The sequence below is a fragment of the Puma concolor genome, chromosome E4 (assembly GCF_028749965.1).
Source record: "Puma concolor isolate L17-30 chromosome E4, mPumCon1.1.hap2, whole genome shotgun sequence".
Classification (NCBI taxonomy): Eukaryota; Metazoa; Chordata; class Mammalia; order Carnivora; family Felidae; genus Puma; species Puma concolor.
Window position 1 is genome coordinate 33,225,166 of NC_141683.1, and position 22,896 is coordinate 33,248,061.

The window sequence follows — 22,896 nt, forward strand, 5'->3', positions numbered from 1 at the left end:
ATAGGCATACCATGGTGTGTATATAAATTGGGGGAATAATTTGTTATTTGTGCTACATATTCCCATTTGTGATTTTATCAACCTAGAGTAACTGCCCCTTCCTCCTCCCTCCAGTCTTCTGCAGCCTGGCTGGGGAACCAGTTAGGGGAAGCCCCCAGGATGATTTAAATGTCCATTTTCAAATGCAAATACCTGAATACACTCGCTAAATGCCGCCAAAGAGGAACTCATATTTATAAATTACACTTAGAATGTCTGAGTGACAGTTCTAGATATGTTGTTACTTTTCTCATAGTTCCTTCTTATTTATACCTTCTAAATGACACCCTAGCACAATTGACAAATAAATTGTGCCGGCTCTTATTACAGAGAGAAATATGCAACTCTGTAAAGTTGTTGGAAAGTGATTTAAATAAACAATGGCTATTTTGCTTTCTTTGGATTTTAACCAGTAAGTTAGCTACTTTTTAAGATTTAAAAAACATGAGATCAAAGTAATGTGCTAAATAAGTTGAAGAAAAGTGATAACACACTTTTATAATTCTTCTTGGGTTGTTTAGAGGATAAAATGAGTTCATAAATGTAGGTTACCTAGAACAGTGTCTAACATAAAATCAGTGCTATTATTACTAAAAATGACATTTTAGAAGTAGTAAATTTGGGGAGGAAAATCCCTTTAACAAAACTAAAATAAAGTACCCTCCTCTGATTCCCCAAAAGAAAAACACTGTTAGAAACATCAGAATGCTTTTAAGAGATTGAATTAAATAACTAATAAAGGGTCATCAGTTGTACCTGTTTTATTTGTGTCACAGCCTATTAAAAATAAAAGGTTAAGTTTTGACCAACAGCTAATGCTAAGGAAATGTTTGCCTGAGTTAAAATATTGCTTAATACATTCAAAGGCATATACTTGATTATCCTGTCCAAGAGCATAGAAGTAACACTCAGATCTAGTCCTTTGAATAGTTAGGGCGCTGTCCTTTGTTTCAATCACTCAAGCTTTTCTGGGCGGCTGTGAACCTTGCTAATGGATAAAAAGTAAATTCCTTTTAAAATAAAGATTGGTTAGTAATCTGGCCCTCTGTTTGGCAAGTTGAAAGATTTGTCCTTCAGACATTTTTTGGATTATATTCCTTTAAACATTATCAGCAAATATGTTATATTTTGTGATTAAACTTTAACAATTTAAGCACAGGATTGGCATCCATAATTTAAGTGGCCATTCACTAAATCTTTGCCTTCCAGTTTCCATTTAACACATTTGTAACTGTCAACTTGTTAGAGATTTAAAAATCTGAGTTGAAAAGTACACTTGCTCACCCCCCTTGGTTTTATGGTTACTAAAACATTTTAGACCTCCATTCGTCTCATTACCCAAGTTTGAGTCTGGACCTTTGGCTTTAAAGATGGTTGCAACCAAATAAATATTTGTTGTATATTTGGCTTTCTGATAGAATATGGTTGCTTTTATGATACTTTCTTTCTGTTCTATCATCATCATCATTATTATTATTATTATTAACAGAGAAGGTGTTTTGCTTATCTGCTTTAGCAAAATGATGAAAATTCTGTATCACCACTATGGGATGGGTAGAGCTAGGGACTCTGATAATAAGGGTTCATTTTTATATCCCTGATAATGTGTTTCATGAGAATAGAGAGTGTTTTCCTTTAAATAGTGGGAAAGAAAATATATATTGTTCATAGCATGTATAAAATTAATACGTAGCTCTATTAATCATTTTTAGTGTTCAAATTTAACTAGAGTGCTAGAAACAACTGTATCTGATTTAGAAAAATGAATTTCTTTTCCCATCTTAACTTGCTGAATGAAAGGCAAATGGAACATTGATAGCTATTTTTATTCTAGACAGATCTAATAACTTTAGGGCAAGCTCATACGTACTCATATGTACAGAAAGAAGCTTTAGCTGTAAATAATGATTAAAGTTTATGATTTAAATATAAGGATTTTTTTTTCATCAATAATTTTCAGTAATAGAAAAAGTATTGTTTTCCTGGTTAAAAAACTCTGAGAGTAGACTGTGGTCCCTTACATAATAATAACATTGGGATACTTGGAAGAAGAATGTTGTATCACCTGAAAAATCTTTTAAAATTATTTTCTGTCAGAACCTGAATATATTTGACTATTACCTTGGAAAACTGGTAACAGAGTGTTTAAGAGTTTTAAAATTTTAAATAAACTATCGTTATGCAGACATTTTTGCTTGTTTATATTTGTTATATAACAGTGACTTTACATATTAAGCCCAAGTGTATTAGGGAACTGAATAAGCATTATGTGGATGCTTTGATTATATTTCATATCTTTACACAGTATCATTCTTTCTGACACCTTTATTCCTTTCAATATGAATTGTTACTAAGTTGTATATATATATATATATGTATATATATGTATATATCTGCAAAACATAAACAGAGATCTAGTCTATGTTTTAAGTATTTTCTTGTTCTTGCCAAGTTTCCTACTCCAGAAGACAACATAGAACTGGAAAGATGCCCATCCTGAAAAACACACTAAGCAAAAATATTGTATTAATTCAGTGATGATAATCATTTTGAAACTGAACATACAGTAGGGTAGGAAAAACAGCCCCATCTCTTCCATATCTTATCTGTGCCTTAATTATCCTGTAAAAATACTTCAAATATTAGCTAGTGTATATTTACTGAACACTCAAAGTGCAAAGTACTATGTTGAGTATTATAATAGGGAATGTAGAAATGTATAAGGATATAGTCCCAGACCTCAAAAATACACAAATAAAATGTATAAAAATAACCTTTAATTCAACTTAGAAAATCAGTGCTAAAAGAAAGATACATATTTTTAAGGCTCTGGGTTTCAGAGGAGGGAGAATTTACTTCTTTATGTTGAAGATGGAATCTAAGACTTGGCAAGGTAAATCGTGTGTTCCATAAGGGCCAGATTTATGGCACTGGAGGGCATTTCTTCCGCCATTTCTTAATCCATTCTTCTGCCACAACTAATTGATGGGTCTTATTTAAATACCATCAGGTACAAACAACATGTAGTTTCTAGCACACTGGTTTTAATGGTACCTCTTCCCTTCCCATTATACAAGGGACTGAATGTGACGTTTGTTATTTTGTGGACAATTTGAACTTGAATCTGCTCTGATTTATATGTTTTAACAGGTAAATCAAGTATGAACTTTGGTATTTTTACTATTTATTAATAACAAACTATCTAGCAAACCTCATCATAGAATGCTGAGTATGTTGTTGATTCATTCTTAGTCTATATTTGTTGACTGACATAATACTTTAATGGTAAGTAATGTTGGTGGTTCCTTTCTGGAAAGTCTGGTTCTCCTCTCTGTAATAAGAACTTCACTGCCAGCCTAGTATTGAATGGTAGTTTTTCTTTACCTCTTTTCATGCTCCTTTGTGTGACATTTTATCGAAATGATTTCAATTTTGGTTCCTTCCTGTTGCCTCATCACTGTTCCATGAAGCAAAAGATTCAGTTGCTTTAGCATCACATCAGATTTTTACCATGGATAGTTTTTCATTTCCCCATTTATATGTTTCTACACAATTAATTCTGTGTCTCCACAGAGCTATATACTTCCTTACTTTTTCTGTCAATGAACAATATAACGTTTAAAAAATAAATTGGATTATAGGTAGGTATTTTTCAGTTATATCAATCTTTTTCCCTAAGTAGAGTGATCAGCTTAATTTTAATGCTTAGTTCTGTGCAGATGATTCCTAAATATACATTAAACAACAAGTTTTCCAAACCTGAGTCTCTAGCTATGCGCTACCCTACGTCCATGCATCTTCAGAAACCTTACTTGCTGCCTTTACCATGCCTTAATGGACTTTACTGGTGCCCTGACCAGATCCCCTCTACTGGCTGGCACCCTTTTCAGAGAAAAATTGCCCTTGGCTAAGTAGGAAGTGCCTCCCTAGGCACCTCCATTCTTCCCACCGCCCCCCCCCCCCCCCCCCCCCCCGCAGGGAAGGCCTCATTGGCTTGACTGGCTGATAAAGGGTTTATACTGCCCTTGCTTCAAGATGGGAATAACTCTGCCAGTATATTTAGTGTTTTCCATAGGTTTAGGCTGAGGCTGATTTTCAACTGAAAACACATTGTTGCTTCGCTTTTTTCTTCTGCCCTATTTTGTTTCCCATATTTCCTAGTTCCTGAGAGTTCTCCATCAACAAATCATTTAAACAAGAATCCTTGTCTCAGGCTCAGCTTGGAATCTGACCAAAAACATGTGCAAGAATTGATTTTATCACCTTCTTAAATCTGGTTTTTTTTTTTTCTGTATTTCTCTTCTTTAGTAAATGGTATCATCTTTTGATCCTCAAGCTTGAAATCTGGAAGTCATCTTCGACCCCTCCTTGTCCTGTTTCTGTATATTAGTGGTTCTTAAACCCTTTGTTGCTGAATGTCTTCATACTCTAAAAAAATTATCAAGAGCTTTAAAGAACTTTTGTTTCTGTGGGGTATATGTTTTACTATTATCATATTAGAAATTAAAACTGAAAATATTTTAAATATTATTTAAAAATAATACAATACTATAGATAAACATAAAACATTTTTATGAGAAATAATTGTTTCTAAACAAAAAAAACAATAGAAGAATGCCTTGTTGTACAGTTTTTCGAAAGTATGGGGCTTAAGGGAAGTTAGCTGGATTCTCATATTTGGTTCTGCTTTTGCTCTGTTGCAATATCACCAGTCGTGTAACCTCTGATCAACTCCATTGGATCCCATGAGAAAATAAAAGTGGAAGGGGCAAATAATGTTTCAGCATTGTTACAAAAATAGTTTTGATGTTGCAGACCCTATGAAAAGGTCTGAATACCTGGGCATTCTTTGAGAACCACTGCTGTATATCAGTTGATATACAGCCCAGTTGATTTTGCGATGAAATTGTACTTTTACAGATTGCATGATATGGAATAAATAAAACATTCCACATAGTCTTGAATGCCCATAACTGGGATAATTTGAAAGCATAGACTGAGTCTGAATCCAGCTCCTACCACTTACATGCTGTGTGATCTTGAGCAAGTTGCTTAACCGTTCCCCATATTTTAGTTTACTCATATATGAAGTAAGACAACAGTAAATTTGAGGTTTATGTGAGTTAATATGTATGAAGTGCTTACAACAGTACCTGGCCCATAATAAGCATTACGTAAACATTAGCTATTATTATTACTCTTGGTAATAGTAAATAAGTCTCCTATAAGTGTTAGTTAATGGTTGTCATCACTTTTCCTTTCTGCTGCCTCGTTCGTCTTTTCTTGGCTGATTTATATCACACTGTTAATTGGTCTGCCTGTTTCCATTATTTCCTCTTGCTTATTAACTTTATTTTTTAAAACATACAGTCTTGTCACTTTATTGAGTAGATACTTTTGTGAGCTTCTTGATGTCTTTAAGAAAATAACTTCAGAATATATCATAGACCTTTTTCAATATGGCTTACTCTACCTTTTATTTCTGTCAGGTACTTTGTGTAGTTCATATCCATTAGCCACTATGCCTCAACCAGTCATTTATTATCATCATCTGGTACTGTCTCTAATTCACACCCATCCCAAACACACTACCCCTTTTTGTCTGCCTCTCTCAAAACTATATTTTTCATTTTTGTTTCATAAAGCCTCCATTAGTTTTCCAAACCAGCTCAGATTTCCTCTGGGAAGCCACAGGAACTTCTAAATTAAATCTCTTATACTTCAGTAAACTGGGAATTAACTGGGCAAAACCAGACATAGTCACTCTACTTAGAACAAGAAAGGTTTTAAAAAAACACTCAATCCTAATCCTGATTTTTAATCAGATAAAAAATAAATCAGAAGATCCTAAGCAGAGTTCCTTATCATGCCACCACTCAACCTGACCTGGATTTAAAAGAACTCCTACTGGGGAGTTATTTATAATCTGTTTGATAGCATACATCCCAGTATGACAATAATTGAGACTCCTGTGTATTAATATTGCAAAAATTTAGAGCATTGTTAATCAAGACTTATTTTTCTTTCTCCTGAGAGAAAATTCTAGTATGCATCAGGGCTTTTCTTCTTTGTTGTTATCAGAGATTCTTAGTGAACAGGCTGTGTTCATCATTTGAAGGTTAAGTTCAAAGCTTTTACCATGATTGGTGTTATCAAAAATGGATGGACAGCACATCTGAACTTTCTCTTGAAAGATTGAAAGCAGTTGCTAGAAGATTAATAAGGACAGGGTTCTTCCCGAATAATTCACATTGGCTAAAGACCATGTTATGCCCAATTCTTGAGAAAGCACAGGTAGACTTTGCTCACATCCATTTTCCCTTACCTTGAGATTCTCCATCCCCCTGCCCTCCATTCTTTCCAATCAAAAAAAAAAATGCTTGATTGTAACATCGGAAGTCTAAACTGTTCAGTTAGAGATAGAATTTTATTTTTAAATTGACAAGTATTTCAATTGAAGATAGACCTTTGTATTTGAATTGAAGACTGTTCTGCAGTGTTAATGACAACTTTTGGACGCATTGTAGTTACTAATAAAATATAGCTCACATGTTTGGGGGGAAATCTGTGCAATAAAAACTAACGTTATCAATAGTACTGATCACTTTGTAATAATAGTGCTGTAGTTAGCATTGCCATTAAGAAATGATTTGATTTTTTGTAATTTGTATTTACTTTTGAAAAGAAAATAAGTCCTATGGAGCAAGGTTTAGCTCGCTTGCTATTTTGTTTATTGACTTATAGAAACATTTATTTGGCTCCCAGTGTAACTAGATACGATGCTGATACCAGGGAAGCAAAAACAATAGACCTTTATCTTTAACAGGATTGCCTGTTTGTTGTTTTCCCACCTCTGTTAGATTCTAAGTGGTGAGTTCTGTGATAGTGGCAAAAACAGTGATTTTTGATTATCCAAAGTATATTTATATAAGTTAATCAAGTTTTTAAAATATGTAATTTAAAATCTTCCCGTAGCACTTAAGACTGGCAGTAGTCAGTATCAAAATGCATAATTGCAGTTTTATTATGAGGTGTTGGCTGGCAACTGATGGTGGATGACAACAATTAATAGATTATTAAATTATCTTCTTTAATAATTTGTTTGAATTTTATATATTTTCTTCTGTAGCAGTGCTGTGTCAGAAGACTTTTTGTGATCGGTGTTCTGTATTTGTGCTACCTAAGAGGATCCACAGAACACTTGTGACAGTTGAACATTTCAGATGTGGCTAGTGCGACTGAGGAACTGAATTTTTAGTTTTGCTTAATTTTAGTAATTTAAATTTAAATAGCTACATGTGACTAGTGGGTAGTGTATTGAGCAGTGCCAATGTATAGTGTCATTAGTTTCCATCAGACAGTGGTAACAGTTGAATTGCTGTTAGATTATTAGTTTCATTATTTTGTTCATACAGGAGCCAATTTTCAGAATTTTACTTACAGATACCTATAATCAAAGCATTGAGTTGTCCTTAAAGTTAAATTATAATTAATCTTTTTTCTAAGGTCTGTTAGAAGGTGAACAGGCTCACTTTTTTTTCCCCCTTTTTATTGCAACATAGAGATTGCTACAGGATTCATTATAATGAGTGGATCATTGTATGAACATTGATAATGGATTATCTCTGTTTTCATTTGGGTCATATAATTTAGCCACTTATCTTCACATGTATTGAACTGGCAAGAAGACCATTCAGGCTACTGAGAAAGTAGCAGGTGGTAGGGATCAGCCAGTAAGTGACAGTTTTCGAGGTCATGCATGGGAATAGGTGCAATGAGTGGAATCTGTATTGAGAATTTAAGTTCTTGACAATCTGGAGGAGGAGCAGCTAATGGAGCATAAGCTACCACAAGACACTTGCAAAGTTACGATTCCTTAAAAAAATAGGGTAAATTGAGACAGGTACAAAGTGAGACTTATTCTAGAAAGTATTCAATCAGAATTGTGTTTGCAATCACGAAGAGAATGTTACCATAAGAACTTGTAATTAATTTAAAAAGAAATTAATGATCAAATATAAATGGCAAAAATCATGCAGTAATTTTTATAGCAAGAGTGTTTTCTTTTTCTCTTTTTTTCCATGTTTATTTATTTTAGAGACTGAGAGAGAGAGAAAGAGAGAGAGAGAGAGAGAGAGACAGACCATGAGTTGGGGAGGGGCAGAGAGAGAGAGGGAGACACAGAATCTGAAACAGACTCCAGGCTCTGAACACAGCCTGTGTCAGCACACAGCCTCATGCGGGGCTCGAACTCAAGAACTGTGAGATCATGACCTGAGCCAAAATTGGATGCTTAACTGACCGAGCCACCCAGGCCCCCTGAAGGTGTTTTCTAATAATAAAATTTCAATTGCATACTCTTTTCAGCTATGCATGCTATTTTTAATACTCATTCAATCTAATAATATTAAACCTTTGTTTTTAGGTGATTCATTCTTACTCTGAGGAAGTGAAACTGAGCAATTTTAAGACCCCAGGGATCCTTGATTAGGAAGCTCTTGTAGAAGCTTATCAGTAGAGGAATATTTTTATGAGGCTGAAATTCAGCTATTATGTCTAAGGGTCTGTTTGACTCCCTTTAGACTTTCAGCACCTTGAGGTTGATTCTGTGTCTTACATTTCCTCTGTGACTCTCCATGTACCTCTTTAGAGAGACTGGTTCTCTCTGCTGACTTTCTTTTGACACCAAAAAATCTTTATTTCTTTGTAGGGGGAGCCCATCACTTTCTGTGAGGAGAGTTTTGTAAAGCATCGTTCAAGTCTGATGAAACAGTTCTTGGAAACTGCAGTTAACCTCCAACTTTTCAAGCAGGTAAGAGTGGGCCTCCATATTTCCTTCTGTAACAGAAGATTACAGAAATGTAACAAATGCGTGGCACGTTTTTATCACTTTTATCAAAAGTTTGTCAAAACTCTGAATAATACTGTTCTAGAATTACAAGAAATTTTTCTTTCTTTTGTTAACTCTACAGTTACCTATGGCATGGCACTCTAGAAAATTAAGTAATAGTAACTTTGTTATTAAAAAAAAATCTCATCTAAAGTACTAATCTGATGGTCTGTGAAAGAGTATTCATTCACAGTTACGAAACGAGCATGACTGGTTTCATGTGAGCATCTAGGAGTTGGTTTGGTATGGTACATTGATGATGGTAAGCAAACTATTTTTTGTAGGACAGTCCTAATGTAACTCAGCTTAGAAAAACAGACTTCATAAGTATAAATTCAAAAATTCAGGAAAAAAGGTCATCATCATACTACGTATCCCGATTTTTGGCTCAGAAAGTGTAGTCACAATTTCAAAAAGCAGTAGCTTAACATCAGAATTGAGAATGTTTAGATGTACTCATTCTTTCATTCCCATGTGTGATCATAGCAAGTCTCTCGATTGAGGCTCCTCTCAATTTCTGTTTACATAATTTCAATTAAGTTCTAAACACTTTATTTTCTTATTCCACATGATAATTTAAATGTAAAGTTACCTGTGTGAATTCATCGTTTAATGAAGACCAATAAAGTGCCATAAACTGCTCAGGACCAGGATACAAGCATGAGTAAAAATTCAATAGCTGAAACTGAAAATCTAATAGAATCCTTTGGACTGTTAAGAGAAAAGATCCCATGTAATTTGAGATAAGCTTCAAATTAAATAAGTGATTTAATTTGATGGTGACAAAACCAATACTATTATCCATATTCTGAGGAAGTTTTAAAAAATAATTAGAAAATACTCGGGGGTGGGGGCTATAACTATCTTCTCATATGTGAAGGTTTCCCTTAAAGAAAGGGTTACGTTTACCCAATACCTAAAAGAGGCAGAAGCAGCTTTGATAGCTTTTAGGATCAAAGATGTCTTACGAATTTCTGAAGATGGAGTGGGTTACTTTTGGTGCTCTGTCACTAGAGGGCTCCAATATAGATTGAATTACTTCCCAAGGTTGTAGAAGGATCAAGTGATGGTCTTTCTAAATGCTGGAGCGTACAGCACAATGCTGTCCTAAACCAGTCATCCAGTGCGTGTTTGTGGAGTTAAATAGTGATACCCTTTTTGGAGTTTTATCTGTCAAGGAGAGATAGTACTACTTCCCATTGTCAACTCTGAATTGTGAAGATCAATTCATATGGGGGTCAAGAATTGAACGGGTAGGGTAGATAGAATATCTAACTTATGACGTAACCTTTGGCCATAAGACTGTAACCAAAATCTTTTCATTAGTTATAATTCAGATAGAGTAATTTTTGTATACTTACAATAAGCTCATATTTTTAGGAATCAGGTAGAGTTGGGTTAAATCTTGGCTTTCTCATGTAATAGCTGTTTGCTCATAAGTATCTGTCTCTTTTTCTTTAAAATAGAAATACCCCGTATCTCACAGGGTTGTGGTAAAGTTTATGTGAACTGATACATGTATACTCCCAGCACAGTGCACAACACTTTGTAGAAGCTTATTAAATCTTAGCGTCTGCCTCATTTTAGAGCCATTACATTAATAAAGTATAAATCTATGCAGGATTATTTTTAAATATAACTTGGTCAAAAAGGCTAAATGTAGAATACTAAAGTGGTCAATTAAAATAGAACCCATTATATAGACAACTGAGATAGTTTACATGCACCAATTGACCATGTTCTCAAACTTGATACCCTTTTATGTCCCTTGAGAAAATGATACTTGAAGTTTGGGGATTTAAAAGATTCCTATTGACAGTTTCACAAACTTCTAAAGATGAATAAGTTCCAGAGATTCACTGTACAACATAGTGCCTAATTCTAGTCTATTAAAATTCTATCTCATGTTAGTGTTCTTACACACACACACACACACACACACACACACACACACACAGGAATGCAAGGAAACTTTCGGAACTGTTGGATATTTTTATTACCTTGATTGTGGTGATTGTAGCAAAGTGTATACATATGTCCAAACTTAACACATTGTCTCCATTAGTTATGTTCAGTTTTTTGATTACAATTACACTTTACTAAAACTCGGGGGGAAAGAAAAGAAACAAAAATAGGAATCAATTGGTAAAAAATTACCAACATAGATGAAGCCACAAAGAGACTATTGCTCTTTTCGAAAGAATATAAAAATATTCATTAGGTATAAATGATTGCCATTCATTATTATGAATTTGTGATCCATCATAGGTCAAGGACTCCTCCAGCTCTCTATTTAGCAGTGCTTATGCATCAAAATTGAGAGAACATGGGTCCAGGAGAGCAGCATATAACGTTAAGAGTTAAAGTAGACTATTATTTCAGATAATACAGCCGGGAAGGATTCGGAGGTAACTTACGTACTGAACCAATTTTAAATGCAGTATTTAAAAAACTGTTTTGTGGTGTGGAACAGGAGACAAAGCCTAGTGCTTACTTCCCAAGTTGAAAAGTGTAATAGGAGACCCTACTCCCACAAATCTGGGATGACTTAGTGTCAAAGTAAACAAGAAATCAAACTGCTCCTTCCCTTTATTCATTTCCTGGTGATTGTACCTCCAAAGCACTGGTACTGAGTGGAGGGGAGGAAAAGGTGCTGCTGAAAAGTAAACACACCAGCCTGTACAGAAATTTGAAGTCTGAATTAATAATTTCTGATTTGGTCTGATACAACTCAAGCCAAGTTTACAGCGATCCTAAATTGTTAGCACTGTCAGGCCCTAGGCAGAAGCAAACACACATCTTCTCTTGAGGAACCCAGGTATCAAAGAATTCTCCCAGCTAAAATTCCAAAGATAAATTTCATCGTTACAAATTATAAACATACAAGGAAAAAAAATCATGAGCAAGAACTAGCAGAAACAGAGGACCAAAATTGACTTACAAAGATTTTAAATACTGGAATTATCAAAATTAGAATATAAAATAACTATGCTTAAAATGTTCAAAGGAATTAGGGGTGCCTTGGTGGGTCAGTTGGTTAAGTGTCTGATTTTGGCTCAGGTCATGATCTTGTGGTACATGAGGTTGAGCCCCATGTTGGGCTCTGTGCTGACAGCTCAGAGCCTGGAGTCTGCTTTGGATTCTCTGTCTCCCTCTTTCTCTGTCCCTCCCCCACTCATGCTCTTTCTCTCAAAATAAATAAACAAACAAACATTAAAAAGGTAAAAAAAAAATAAGATGTTCAGAGGAACAGAAGACAAGCTTAGAAATGTTCAGTATATAGGGGCTCCTGGGTGATTGAGTTAAGCGACCGACTTTGGCTCAGGTCATGATCTCATGGTTCATGAGTTCAAGCCCCATGTCAGGCTCTGTGCTGACAGCCCAGAGCCTCGAGCCTGCTTTGGATTCTGTGTTTCTGTTTCTCTCTGCCCCTCCAGCACTCATGCTCTGTCTCTCTCTCTCTCTCAAAAATAAACAACACTAAAAAAATGTTCAGGATATAAAATATTAATGTGAAGCCAGTTTTTAAGACTGTAGCTTATAGGGGAGCCTGGGTGGCTCAGTTGGTTAAGCATCTGACTTCAGCTCAGGTCAGTATCTCACAATCTGTGAGTTTGAGCTCTGCATTGGGCTCTGTGCTGACAGCTCAGATCCTGGAGCCTGCTTTGTATTCTGTATCTCCCTCTCTCTGTGCCCTCCCCTGCTCATGCTCTGTCTCTCTCTGTCCCTCAGAAATAAAATAAAAACATAAAAAAGACTGTAGCTAATAAAATTCTGGTAGGAAGTATGTAACTGAAATGGATGGAAATTGATGGGTTGAACAGCAGATCAGATCTAACTGAAGAGAGATTTACTAAACTGGAAGATATATCTGAAAAAGAAATTATCCAGAAGATAACGCAGAAGAATGAAGAAATAGAAAATATGAGAGGTTAATAGGCATGAAGGGTAGAATGAAAGTGTCTAAAAGCCATTGGAATAAACTCTAAAAGGAGGGGACAGAAAATGGAGGAGAGCGAGTAGTTCAAAGGACAATGCCCATACCAATAAAATATACCATTGTATAAATTTAAGAAGTCTAACATATCCAAACTGAATAAATAAAAAGAAATCTATAACTACACCATATATTCAGCTCTAAAACATTAAGTAAAAATGGAAAATTTTTAAAATAACAAGATGGGCAAGATAGATTACCTTCAGGGAGCAACATAGTGACAGCTGAGTTCACATAAGTAATCCAGAAGATACTACCGTATCTTCAGCATGTGGAGAAAAAATACCTAGAATCCTATGCTGACTAAAATACATCTTGGGGCACCTGGGTGGCTCAGTCGGTTAAGCGTCCGACTTCGGCCCAGGTCATGATCTCACGGTTCATGGGTTTGAGCCCGGCATCAGGCTCTGTGCTGATAGCTCAGAGCCTGGAGCCTGCTTCTGATTCTGTGTCTCCCTGTCTCTCTCTTCCCGTCCCCTGCTCACACTGTCTCTCTCTGTCTCTCAAAAATAAATAAATGTAAAAAAAATTTTTTTAAATACATCTTAATTATAAGAGTGATATAAAAAATTCCCCACCCCACCTGACCCTGCCCCTCCCCCCCAAAACCCTGAGTTTGCTCCTTGTGTTGACTTTATTGATGTGTCTTCCTTGTTCCGCTAAAATCCCCAGTTACTTAATCAAATGCAAATGCCAATCTTGGTGTTGCCGTGAAGATATATATATATATATATATATATATATATATGCATATATACACACACACACACACACACATATATATATATGTGTATATATATATACACACACACACATATATAAATATGTATATATATGTATATGATTAAAACTCCTTATCAGTTGACTTTAAATAAGGAAGATTATTCTAGATAATTTAGGTAGGTCTGTCTGAATCAATTGGAAGACCTTAAACTCAGAACTGAGGTTTCCCTGGGACAGAGAAGAAATCCTGTCTGTGGATGAGAGCTTTGGCTTCTATGGGTTTAGCCTGCTCATGATTTTTCCTTCCTGATGCTTGTCTTATGAATTTCAGACTTGCTTAGCTAGCCCCTATTATCATGTAAACCATTTCCCGGTAATAAATCTCACCTGTGTATATGTGTTGGTGTTTGTCTATTTATCATTATATCTCCTATATATCTCCTACTGGTTCTGCTTCTCTGATTGAACCCTGACTGCTATACCAGACAGCAGAAAGAAATCTTTAAGGGAATACTTTAAGAAAGTACTTCAGGGAGAAAGAAAGTTTTCTCAGATCCAAGATGGAAGGTCTGAGATGCAAGAAGAAAGGAAGAACAAAATAAATGGTAAATGTGTGGATTAAATTAAAACAATGTTAACTGTATAACACAGGCAAATTCTTCCACATGTTCAAGAATCAAATGGTTTCAATTCAGATTCCAAAAATTTCCCATTTTGATTATGGAAAAAGGGAGATTCTCTTCAATTTATTTTGTGTAGCTAAGATCATCTTGATTCCAGATCCTAAAACAGCATGAGAAAAGAACCTTATAGGTGAGCCTCACTCACAATCACAAATGGAAAGATTTAAACAAAATATTTGTTTAAAATATTTTAAAATATTTAAAAGGATACTACTTTATGAGCAGCTTTCATTTATTCCAGAAATTAAATGGCCATTGCATATTAGGAAATCTATGAATGTAATTTCCTACACTAGCCTATTATTAGAAAAATCATTAGATCATCTCAACAGATGCAGAAATTTTTCATAAAATTCCTGATAAAAACTAAAAAAAGAGGCATGATTAAAAGCAATTTCAACAAGCTTCATACTTAATATTAAATACTACCTCTGAAAAAGGTGTTAGCTATTACCTTTGGAATCCCTAGCATATATAATTTAGCCAAAAAAAAAAAAAAGATTTAGAAGACAATAAACTGACATTACTTTTATTTCTTTGAAGAGAGAGACAGGTTTCTTAAGACATGAAGGAATAGCTTAAGTTTGACTTTATCAAAATGAAAAACTTTGATTACCAAAAGACACCATATTTGTAATAAATACAAACCACACAAGGACACAGAATCTAGAATTCAAGACAAAACAAAATAAGCAGGAACAGACATATTCATCCAATAGAGTTGTACAGAAGACTTGAGTAAGCACATGCAAATGGAGAAACCTGAATGGCCGATAAAAGTGTGCAAGGTATTCAGCCTCATTTGGGGTCAGAGAACATCACATAAAAAAACACAATGAAATTTCACCATATACTCACCAGATTGGCCAAATTAAAAAAAAACAAAAAACAAAAACAGAATCTCAAAATTTGGCAAAGGCACAGAGCAAGGGACCAAGTTTTAACTGTTCATGGGGGTGTAAATTTGCGCAAATAACTTAGAAAACACTGTGGCACTACCATTTAAAGTTAAATGTGCAAAGTTCTTAGAAATTTCACTCTAAGTTGTGCACCAGAAATCATTTACTGACATTGCTTGTAAAAAGCAAAATACTGGCAGTAATCTCAGATGTTCATCAGTGTTAAAATGAACAAATCGTTATATTCATACAATAAAACATTGTACAGTAGGAAAATTAAGCTGCAGCAAAACTGAAAATGAATTAAATGAAAAAATCACTAAAGAATTACTATGATGAGTCTTTTTGTGTAATATTTAACAGGAAGAAAAATTATATAGTATATTATTTAGGGAGACATTTGTGTGGTAAAACTATAAAGGCAGACAAGGAGAGGACAACCTGAAGCAATTGTGGTCTTTCCTGTGGAGAGAGAGGGGCACTCAAGGAAGGCCCTTCTAAGGAAGGGAATGTTCTAGTAGTTTGCTTTATCATTATTTAAACTTAATTATTTAAGGCACTATTATTTGAATTATCTAAGTACTATATAAAAACATTTATATATATATACACACATATACATATATATATACGTATATATATGTATATATATACGTGTGTGTGTGTGTGTGTGTGTGTGTGTGTGTGTGTACACATATATTTGTTTCCAGATCAGCTTGTTTCTATTGGGCTGTTTTCATTGACAGTTGACTTCTTAACCTTTTGAGACCTCAGTTTCTGCATCTGTAAGATGAGTTAGAGTAAAAGGTCACCAAGTTTGAGATACCTTTTGACTCTAACATTCCTTGATATTATGAAATAAACATAGCTTAGACGGATGATAGTACGTTCCATTTGGATAAATTGCTCTTTAGATAATGGATTTGGAAGGAATCCCAGAAACAGCTTCTTAAATCCACCATTCTGACACCACCATGTTTCTGTAGCTAACAGCTTTACCGAGATTTAAGCTATGATTTTTAGGACTCTTACCTTTATCTCATATTATACTAACACAGTAAAGGAAATTATTTTCTTGTGTATATTGCTCGTTATTAAGGTCACTGGAACTAAAGTTTTTTCTGCTCATTTTATTATACACTTTTCCTGGCTAAAGACCATGACTGAATTTGGTGTGTTGACCCAAGAGCCTAGTATACAGCCACAGACTTATGGGATCTCCGTGATATAGGCCCTTTTTTAGAAGGCAACCTATATTTCTGTTAAGAAATGTATATAATAAGTAAGGAGCTCAAGCATAGATATATTTTTTTCCTAAAATAATCTTGCTTGCTTATATTCTACCTTTATCAGAGAGGAAAATGATAGGAAAGATTCAAATTGGAAAAGGCTCTTTTGGTGTTCTTCCAAAACCCTTTCCTGCCTTTCATAGGACAATACAAATGTGTCTTTTTTAAACTTTTCCATCCAACAAAGTGCCCCTTGTGGTAGAAGAGAACACATGTTTTTGAAAAGAATAGGAATGTGACTATCAGAGACCATTGAAAAAGCACATTTAATAAAGCCATTTTGTATTTTTCAGAGACGTTTATATACATCGTGCATTCTATACCACAGTATAGCTGTGTTTATTTTAAAGTGAAAATGTTTTAAATAAATTACTGGTTAAAGTACCCTTCTCCTCCCTTCATCTTCAATTAAACTCAAGTTTTCAGGTAAATACATTGCATTCATTCTTTGGCTCTGAGTTCCTGGTCTCACCACCATGTGTAATGACATGCCTACCCCATTGTTAATAGCATTGGCTCTGGAATGCTCTGGAATGCAGTAGATCTGGGTTTGTACCCTGGTGTGCCACTTTCTCAGAGTATCACACATTGTAAGGTGCTTGGTCTCTCTCTAAGCTTTAAATCCTTCCCCAGTTTCTTATACTAATGGACTATCCAAATACCTTGAATATCCCTTCAAATACACCTTTCACAAAGTAAGGTTTTGTATATGCTGTACCATACAGCCAGTATTAATCCATTGTCATTCTTCCATAGTCTTCTCAAACATCAGTCCTTATCCAAATCAACATTTACCCCCTTACATCCGTTCTGTTCCCTTAGAGCTTTTGTTCATACCAGAGTTACAGCATTTAGTCTATGTTACTGTAATTTCCCTCTTACTGTGTTTTCCTTCACCTCTCTGAAGCTTTCCCTGATTTTCCCCCAGCTCACTAGGTCTGCACTCCTTTCTCTGTGCCTGTATTACTTTGAAAACATTTTGTTTGTTTATTCACTTTAACAGTTAAGTACTGAGCATCTTTTGTTGTTGTTGTTGTTGGGTCCTGCTCCTCCAAGCACTTGAGATTCAGAGCTGTGTAACCCGCTTTCATGGAGTTGTGATTTCTAGTGAAGGGAATGGGTTAACACACAACAAATAAAAAGGAAAAATGTCGGCAAGTGGTAAGTTTAGAGGGCATGAGATATTGATTGGGTGCCTAATTTTAGACCAGAGGTTCAGAAAAGGCTTTACTGAAAAGGTGATACTTAAGAGAAATCTGAAGAAGGGAATTAGTTTTGAGAATATCAAAAGAGGAACATCATTTCGAGTAGAGGAAACTGCTATTGAAAAGACCCCAAGGAGGGAAAAGAACTCGGCATTTCCTAGGATCATAATTAAATCAACTGTGGGCAAGAAAGAGAGTTGCATCAGCTTAGGTTAGAAGAGCAGAAAGGGGACACAGATCTTGTAGGACTTTAAAGGCATGAGTTACATTATATTGTTTTAAAAAAATTTTTTTTAATGTTTATTCTTTTTTGAGAGAGACATAGCCTGAGTGGGGGAGGAGCAGAGAGAGAGAGAGAGAGAGAGAGAGAGAGACAGACAGACAGATAGACAGACAGACAGAATCCGAAGCAGGCTCCAGGCTCTGAGCTGTCAGCACAGAGCCTGACAGGGGGTTCAAACCCACAAATGGTGAGATCATGACCTGAGCTGAAGTCAGAACGTCCAACTGACTAAGCCACCTAGGCATCCCTTGTTACATTATATTCTAAACAAAGCAATATGCTATTGGAAAGCTTTAGCTGGGGTGTGACTGGATCTGATTTGTATTTTATAAAGATTGCCCAGATTGTGCTGTAATGGATTAGAGGAGAGAGAGGTGGGTCTCTACAAGGGTCTGTTGCAATTGTTCAGGAGAGAAGTGATGGTGGATTGGATGAGGAAGGTAGTAGAAAAGACAAAGCAAAACAGAACAGGGTTTGGTTATGTTTGGGAGGTGGAATTGCCAGTTCTTGCTGAGGGGCTGACAAGAGTAGAGGGAAGTGCAAAATCAAAGATAATACTCGTATATATATTTTTATATTGGCATTTCTAATAATTCTCTTTTTAGTATAGATTGTGAGCTACTCCCGTACTAGGACCATATGTGACTCAATTCTGTATGTGTAGTTGCTTGCATAGGATCTTGTTAATGCTGGTGCTAAATAAATATTAATAAAATTTCTCTGTACAGTGTTTCAAAGTTACTACTTGTAAAAAGTGATTTTGAAGACTAAGATATTTACATACTACAGGGATTAACAGCCATACATTATATATAAGGACTCTAAGATTAGGGAGATGGATTTCTGCTTCATGAAAGTAAACTTTTCCTTATGACCGAAGAATAAAATAACAAGTGTATATTTAATATATAAATAATAACATTAGTGTAAAAATCCTCAAGATCAATCCATTTCTGATGAAATCACTATTTCATGTCATTTGTAACCTATTTCATGTTATTGGTAAACATGTCAACCAATTCCATCAAGTTTTCCTTATATAAGGAACATACTTTTGTGGGTATAAGTAGAAAATTCTCATACCAGTTCATTAAGAGAATACTTATCAGAAAATTAAATTAAAATTCATTTAAAAAGTTTTTGGTGGACCTTGAACAACTGTAGGGTCTAACACATCTATCGTTGTGAGGGAAAACCTGAAAATTTATGACTTGATAAAATATATCCTTTGTAGTTGGGATGGGGGAGGGGGTTCGTGCTCAACTAATCTTGAGATATACTGTGAAGATGTACTACCATGATACATAAGGAAAATTCAGTACCTATTATATAGCTTGATATTTATTTTTCTAAAAGCACCTGACAAAGTGCTACTTCAAAGATTGATAAGTAGATTACAGTGTTGGAATATGAGGTAAAATAAGATGATGTTTGAAGAGCTGATTTGGGCCCATAAAAATAACTTTCTGTATACTCAGTACTTAATTTCAGATACTAATTTATAACACATATTTCAAAATTCATTGTGTAATAATTCTAAAACTTTAAATTAGAAATTTATCGTGTAATGGCAAAACACTAGATGGTTATATAGTTAATTATTCAACCAACATTTATTTGGTAAGTACTATTTGAAAGTCCACTTGCCATGTGATGGTTAGTTTTTTCATATTTGTTATAGATTTTAAAACAATTGACACATTTCCCTAAGGTATTATTGTACACAGAAAAATTGTAACTTTATGGTGGAGAAGCCCAGCAGACCCCACCTTAACCAGATGATCAAGGTTAATGTCACCAGCAGTAGTAACATAAGTTGACATTATGAACTCCCTGATGAGAGTCACTGTGGATACAATCACCCCTATGGTATTCTTGCCAAAATATATAACCTCCATCTAATAATAAGTGTACATCAGACAAGCCCACATTGAGGAGCATTCTACAGTATGATTGGGCAGTACTCTCCAAAAGTGTCTAGATCCAAAGAAAGACTGATGAACCACAACTGGAAAAGACTGGATTAGATCCTGGAATAAAAAGAAGACCGTTGTAGAAAAACCACTGTAACCTAAGTATAGTCTATAGATTATTTAGTAGTATTATAACTACTGTAACTATGTCAATTTCTTGCTTTTGATAAATGTGCCATGGTTATGTAAGATGTTATCATTAGGGGAAGTTGGGTGAAGGTTATGTGGGAACTCTCCATTCTGTTTTTGCATTCCTGTAAACCTAAAACTATTTCAAAATAAAAATTTTAAACAGATTCTTAAAAAAAAATGCCAATAGGACACTCACATTAAGGTATCTTAATATTTTCTTGACAGAGTCTCTTTCATGTCACTATTATTATCCTTTGTGTTATGGTTTCTCCTGAAAGGATAGCTTTTGTTACAGGCATAATGAAAAGAATCCTTGCTCTATTCCTCTTTAATGTACCTTTCTTGTATACGTATTTTTGTATTTGTGATATACTTTCTATTTTTTCCCTCCTTTTTTTCTAGGCTATTTCTTTAGTGTCCTTTAGAGTCACAGTTATCTCCCACCTCTCCCCTAATGTTATAGTCCCCTCTTTATCCTTAGACGTCTCAGATATCTCCCTGGGGGTTCTTATGTAAGACCACACTGCATTAATTACCTTTATGTGATAAGTCCCCAGCACATCTTTATCACAGAGTCACTGTGTGTAGTCACATAAATGTAAATGTATATGTGTGTTTGCATAGTATATATCTTCATGATTATGTGTATATACATATACATACTCACACCCATACATACACATACCTCACCCATATACATACATGCATCTGTACATGTACACACATACATGTCCCTCCTGCATCCTTTCTTTTGGGAACTAGTGCTACCGTGTTGCCTAAACCAGATAATGAGGAGTCTTCTTTTCCCATGTGTTCACTGCTGACCTTTCTTGCATCCAGTTTCCAGTTGTTTACTATGTTCCATTGATTGATCTTTCTAAATATTGCTTAGATTGTTTTATTCTCTCTCATTTCAATGTCAATGACTTATGTTGGATAACTGATAACTGTTTTTAGCCACCGTAAGCTATCCTCCATTCTATATTAACAGTTGTTCTTTCTGAAAAGCAAATCTTGTATTTTTCCTATTATATTTAGGATGAAGTTCAAACCCCTAGCCTGGCACACAAAATCCTTCTTCCCCTTTTGTCTGGAATACCTGTCCAGATGCCTTTGCTACAGCCATTCTAAGTGATTTACTATTAGGTCTCTGAAAACGATTTCATGTCTTCATGAACAGCCCACATTGAGGGGCATTCTACAATACAATACGATTGAGCAGTACTCTCCAGAAGTGTATAGATCACCAGCGGCAAGGAAAGACTGATGAGTTACAAATGGAAAAGATAAGATTAGAGCCTGGGAATAAAACAAGACATTAGTAGAAAAACCAGTGTAACCTGAATACAGTCTGCAGATTATTTAATAGCACTATATCTATGTTAATTTCTTACTTCTGAAAAAAAAAATAACTTGGATTGTAATAGATGCTTAACAAAGAGCGAGAGAGTAAAGGACAGTAATTATGAAGAAATGAAAATAACATTTGTTGAACCTGATCTATGAACTTAGATTGTAATCCAGGTTAATTTGTTTGGCTTTCTCAAGTTGTAAGCTCTGTAAAGACAAGGATCATTGTTTTCTATCCTAATATTTAATACATGATAGACATTAATATTGTCAAATAAATAAAAACTGTTGAGTGACTCCTTGTTATAAGGAATAGATATGAAAATGTCTTGACAGTTTTGATGGAAGAGCTTATAAAATTGATTATAATGACGCTAATTTAGGGATAATACAAAACTTGTAGGAGTCAAGTGTTACTGTCAAATAACTGTCAAGTTACTGTCAAGTGTTACCGAATGGTGTCTGTAACTTAAATGTGGAGTCACATAACGGTGTAGGGTGTAGAAATGAAAATTCAGTGACATCCAGTGTACTCTGTATACTTTGTGTTATGGCCCACTTTCTCTGACTTATAAGATATTGAATAAAAGGAGTGAGTCAAAGGGTGCCTGGGTGCTCAGTGGGTTAAGTGTCTGACTTTGGCTCAGGTCATGATCTCATGGTTTGTGAGTTCGAGCCCCGCGTCGGGCTCTGTGCTGACAGCTCAGAGCCTGGAGCCTGCTTCGGATTGTGTGTCTCCCTCTCTCTCTCTGCCTCTCCCCCACTCACATTCTGTCTCTCACTCTCTCAAAAATAAATAAACATTAAAAAATTTTTAAAAAGGAGTGAGTCAAAAGCCATGTCTTCCTTTTATGTCAGCTAGCGATTTTGGAAGATTTTAGAAAGCTTTTAACGTAAGTAATAGAATCCTATGAATTTCTACATCCTTAAAGGAAGCATGAAGGTACTTATGTATGGTATGTAATCTATAGCTAAGATCAACATATGCATTACTACTAAAGATTCAATAGGTTTGGAGTATTTGGAAACATTTGATATGTGAATTGTTGGGAGATGGTAATTGTATGATGCACTTATTTCATAACATGAAAAAATAATAAAACAATGTGGCATAGGAAAGATATGGAGACTTACTGTCAGGAGGAAGGAGTACACAAGGGGAGATAGCTTATCAGGACAAGGTGTATATATATACACATATATATTTATATATTATAAATATATATATTTATATAAATAATATAATATAATAAATAATATAAATTTATTATATTATATAATAATATAATAAATATTATAAATATTATAAATATAATGGTTATATTATAATTATAATAAATAATATAAATAAATAAATATATTTATTTATATAAATATATATATATTTAGCATCCTTTGCTAACTTACTTCAATTAGTATTTTAAAAAGTGTTT

General features: G+C 34.7%; 1 protein-coding gene across 3 annotated transcripts in view; it reads left to right on the plus strand.

Moving 5' to 3' along the window:
- Nucleotides 1-22,896, plus strand: part of DENND1B (DENN domain containing 1B) — a 268,631-nt gene that overhangs the window by 189,641 nt on the left and 56,094 nt on the right. For all 3 annotated transcript variants that reach the window (XM_086694708.1, XM_086694709.1, XM_025921071.2), the window contains one exon: nt 8,750-8,851. In XM_086694708.1, the coding sequence (XP_086550834.1) occupies nt 8,750-8,851 (102 nt within the window). The remainder of the gene's footprint in view (nt 1-8,749; nt 8,852-22,896) is intronic.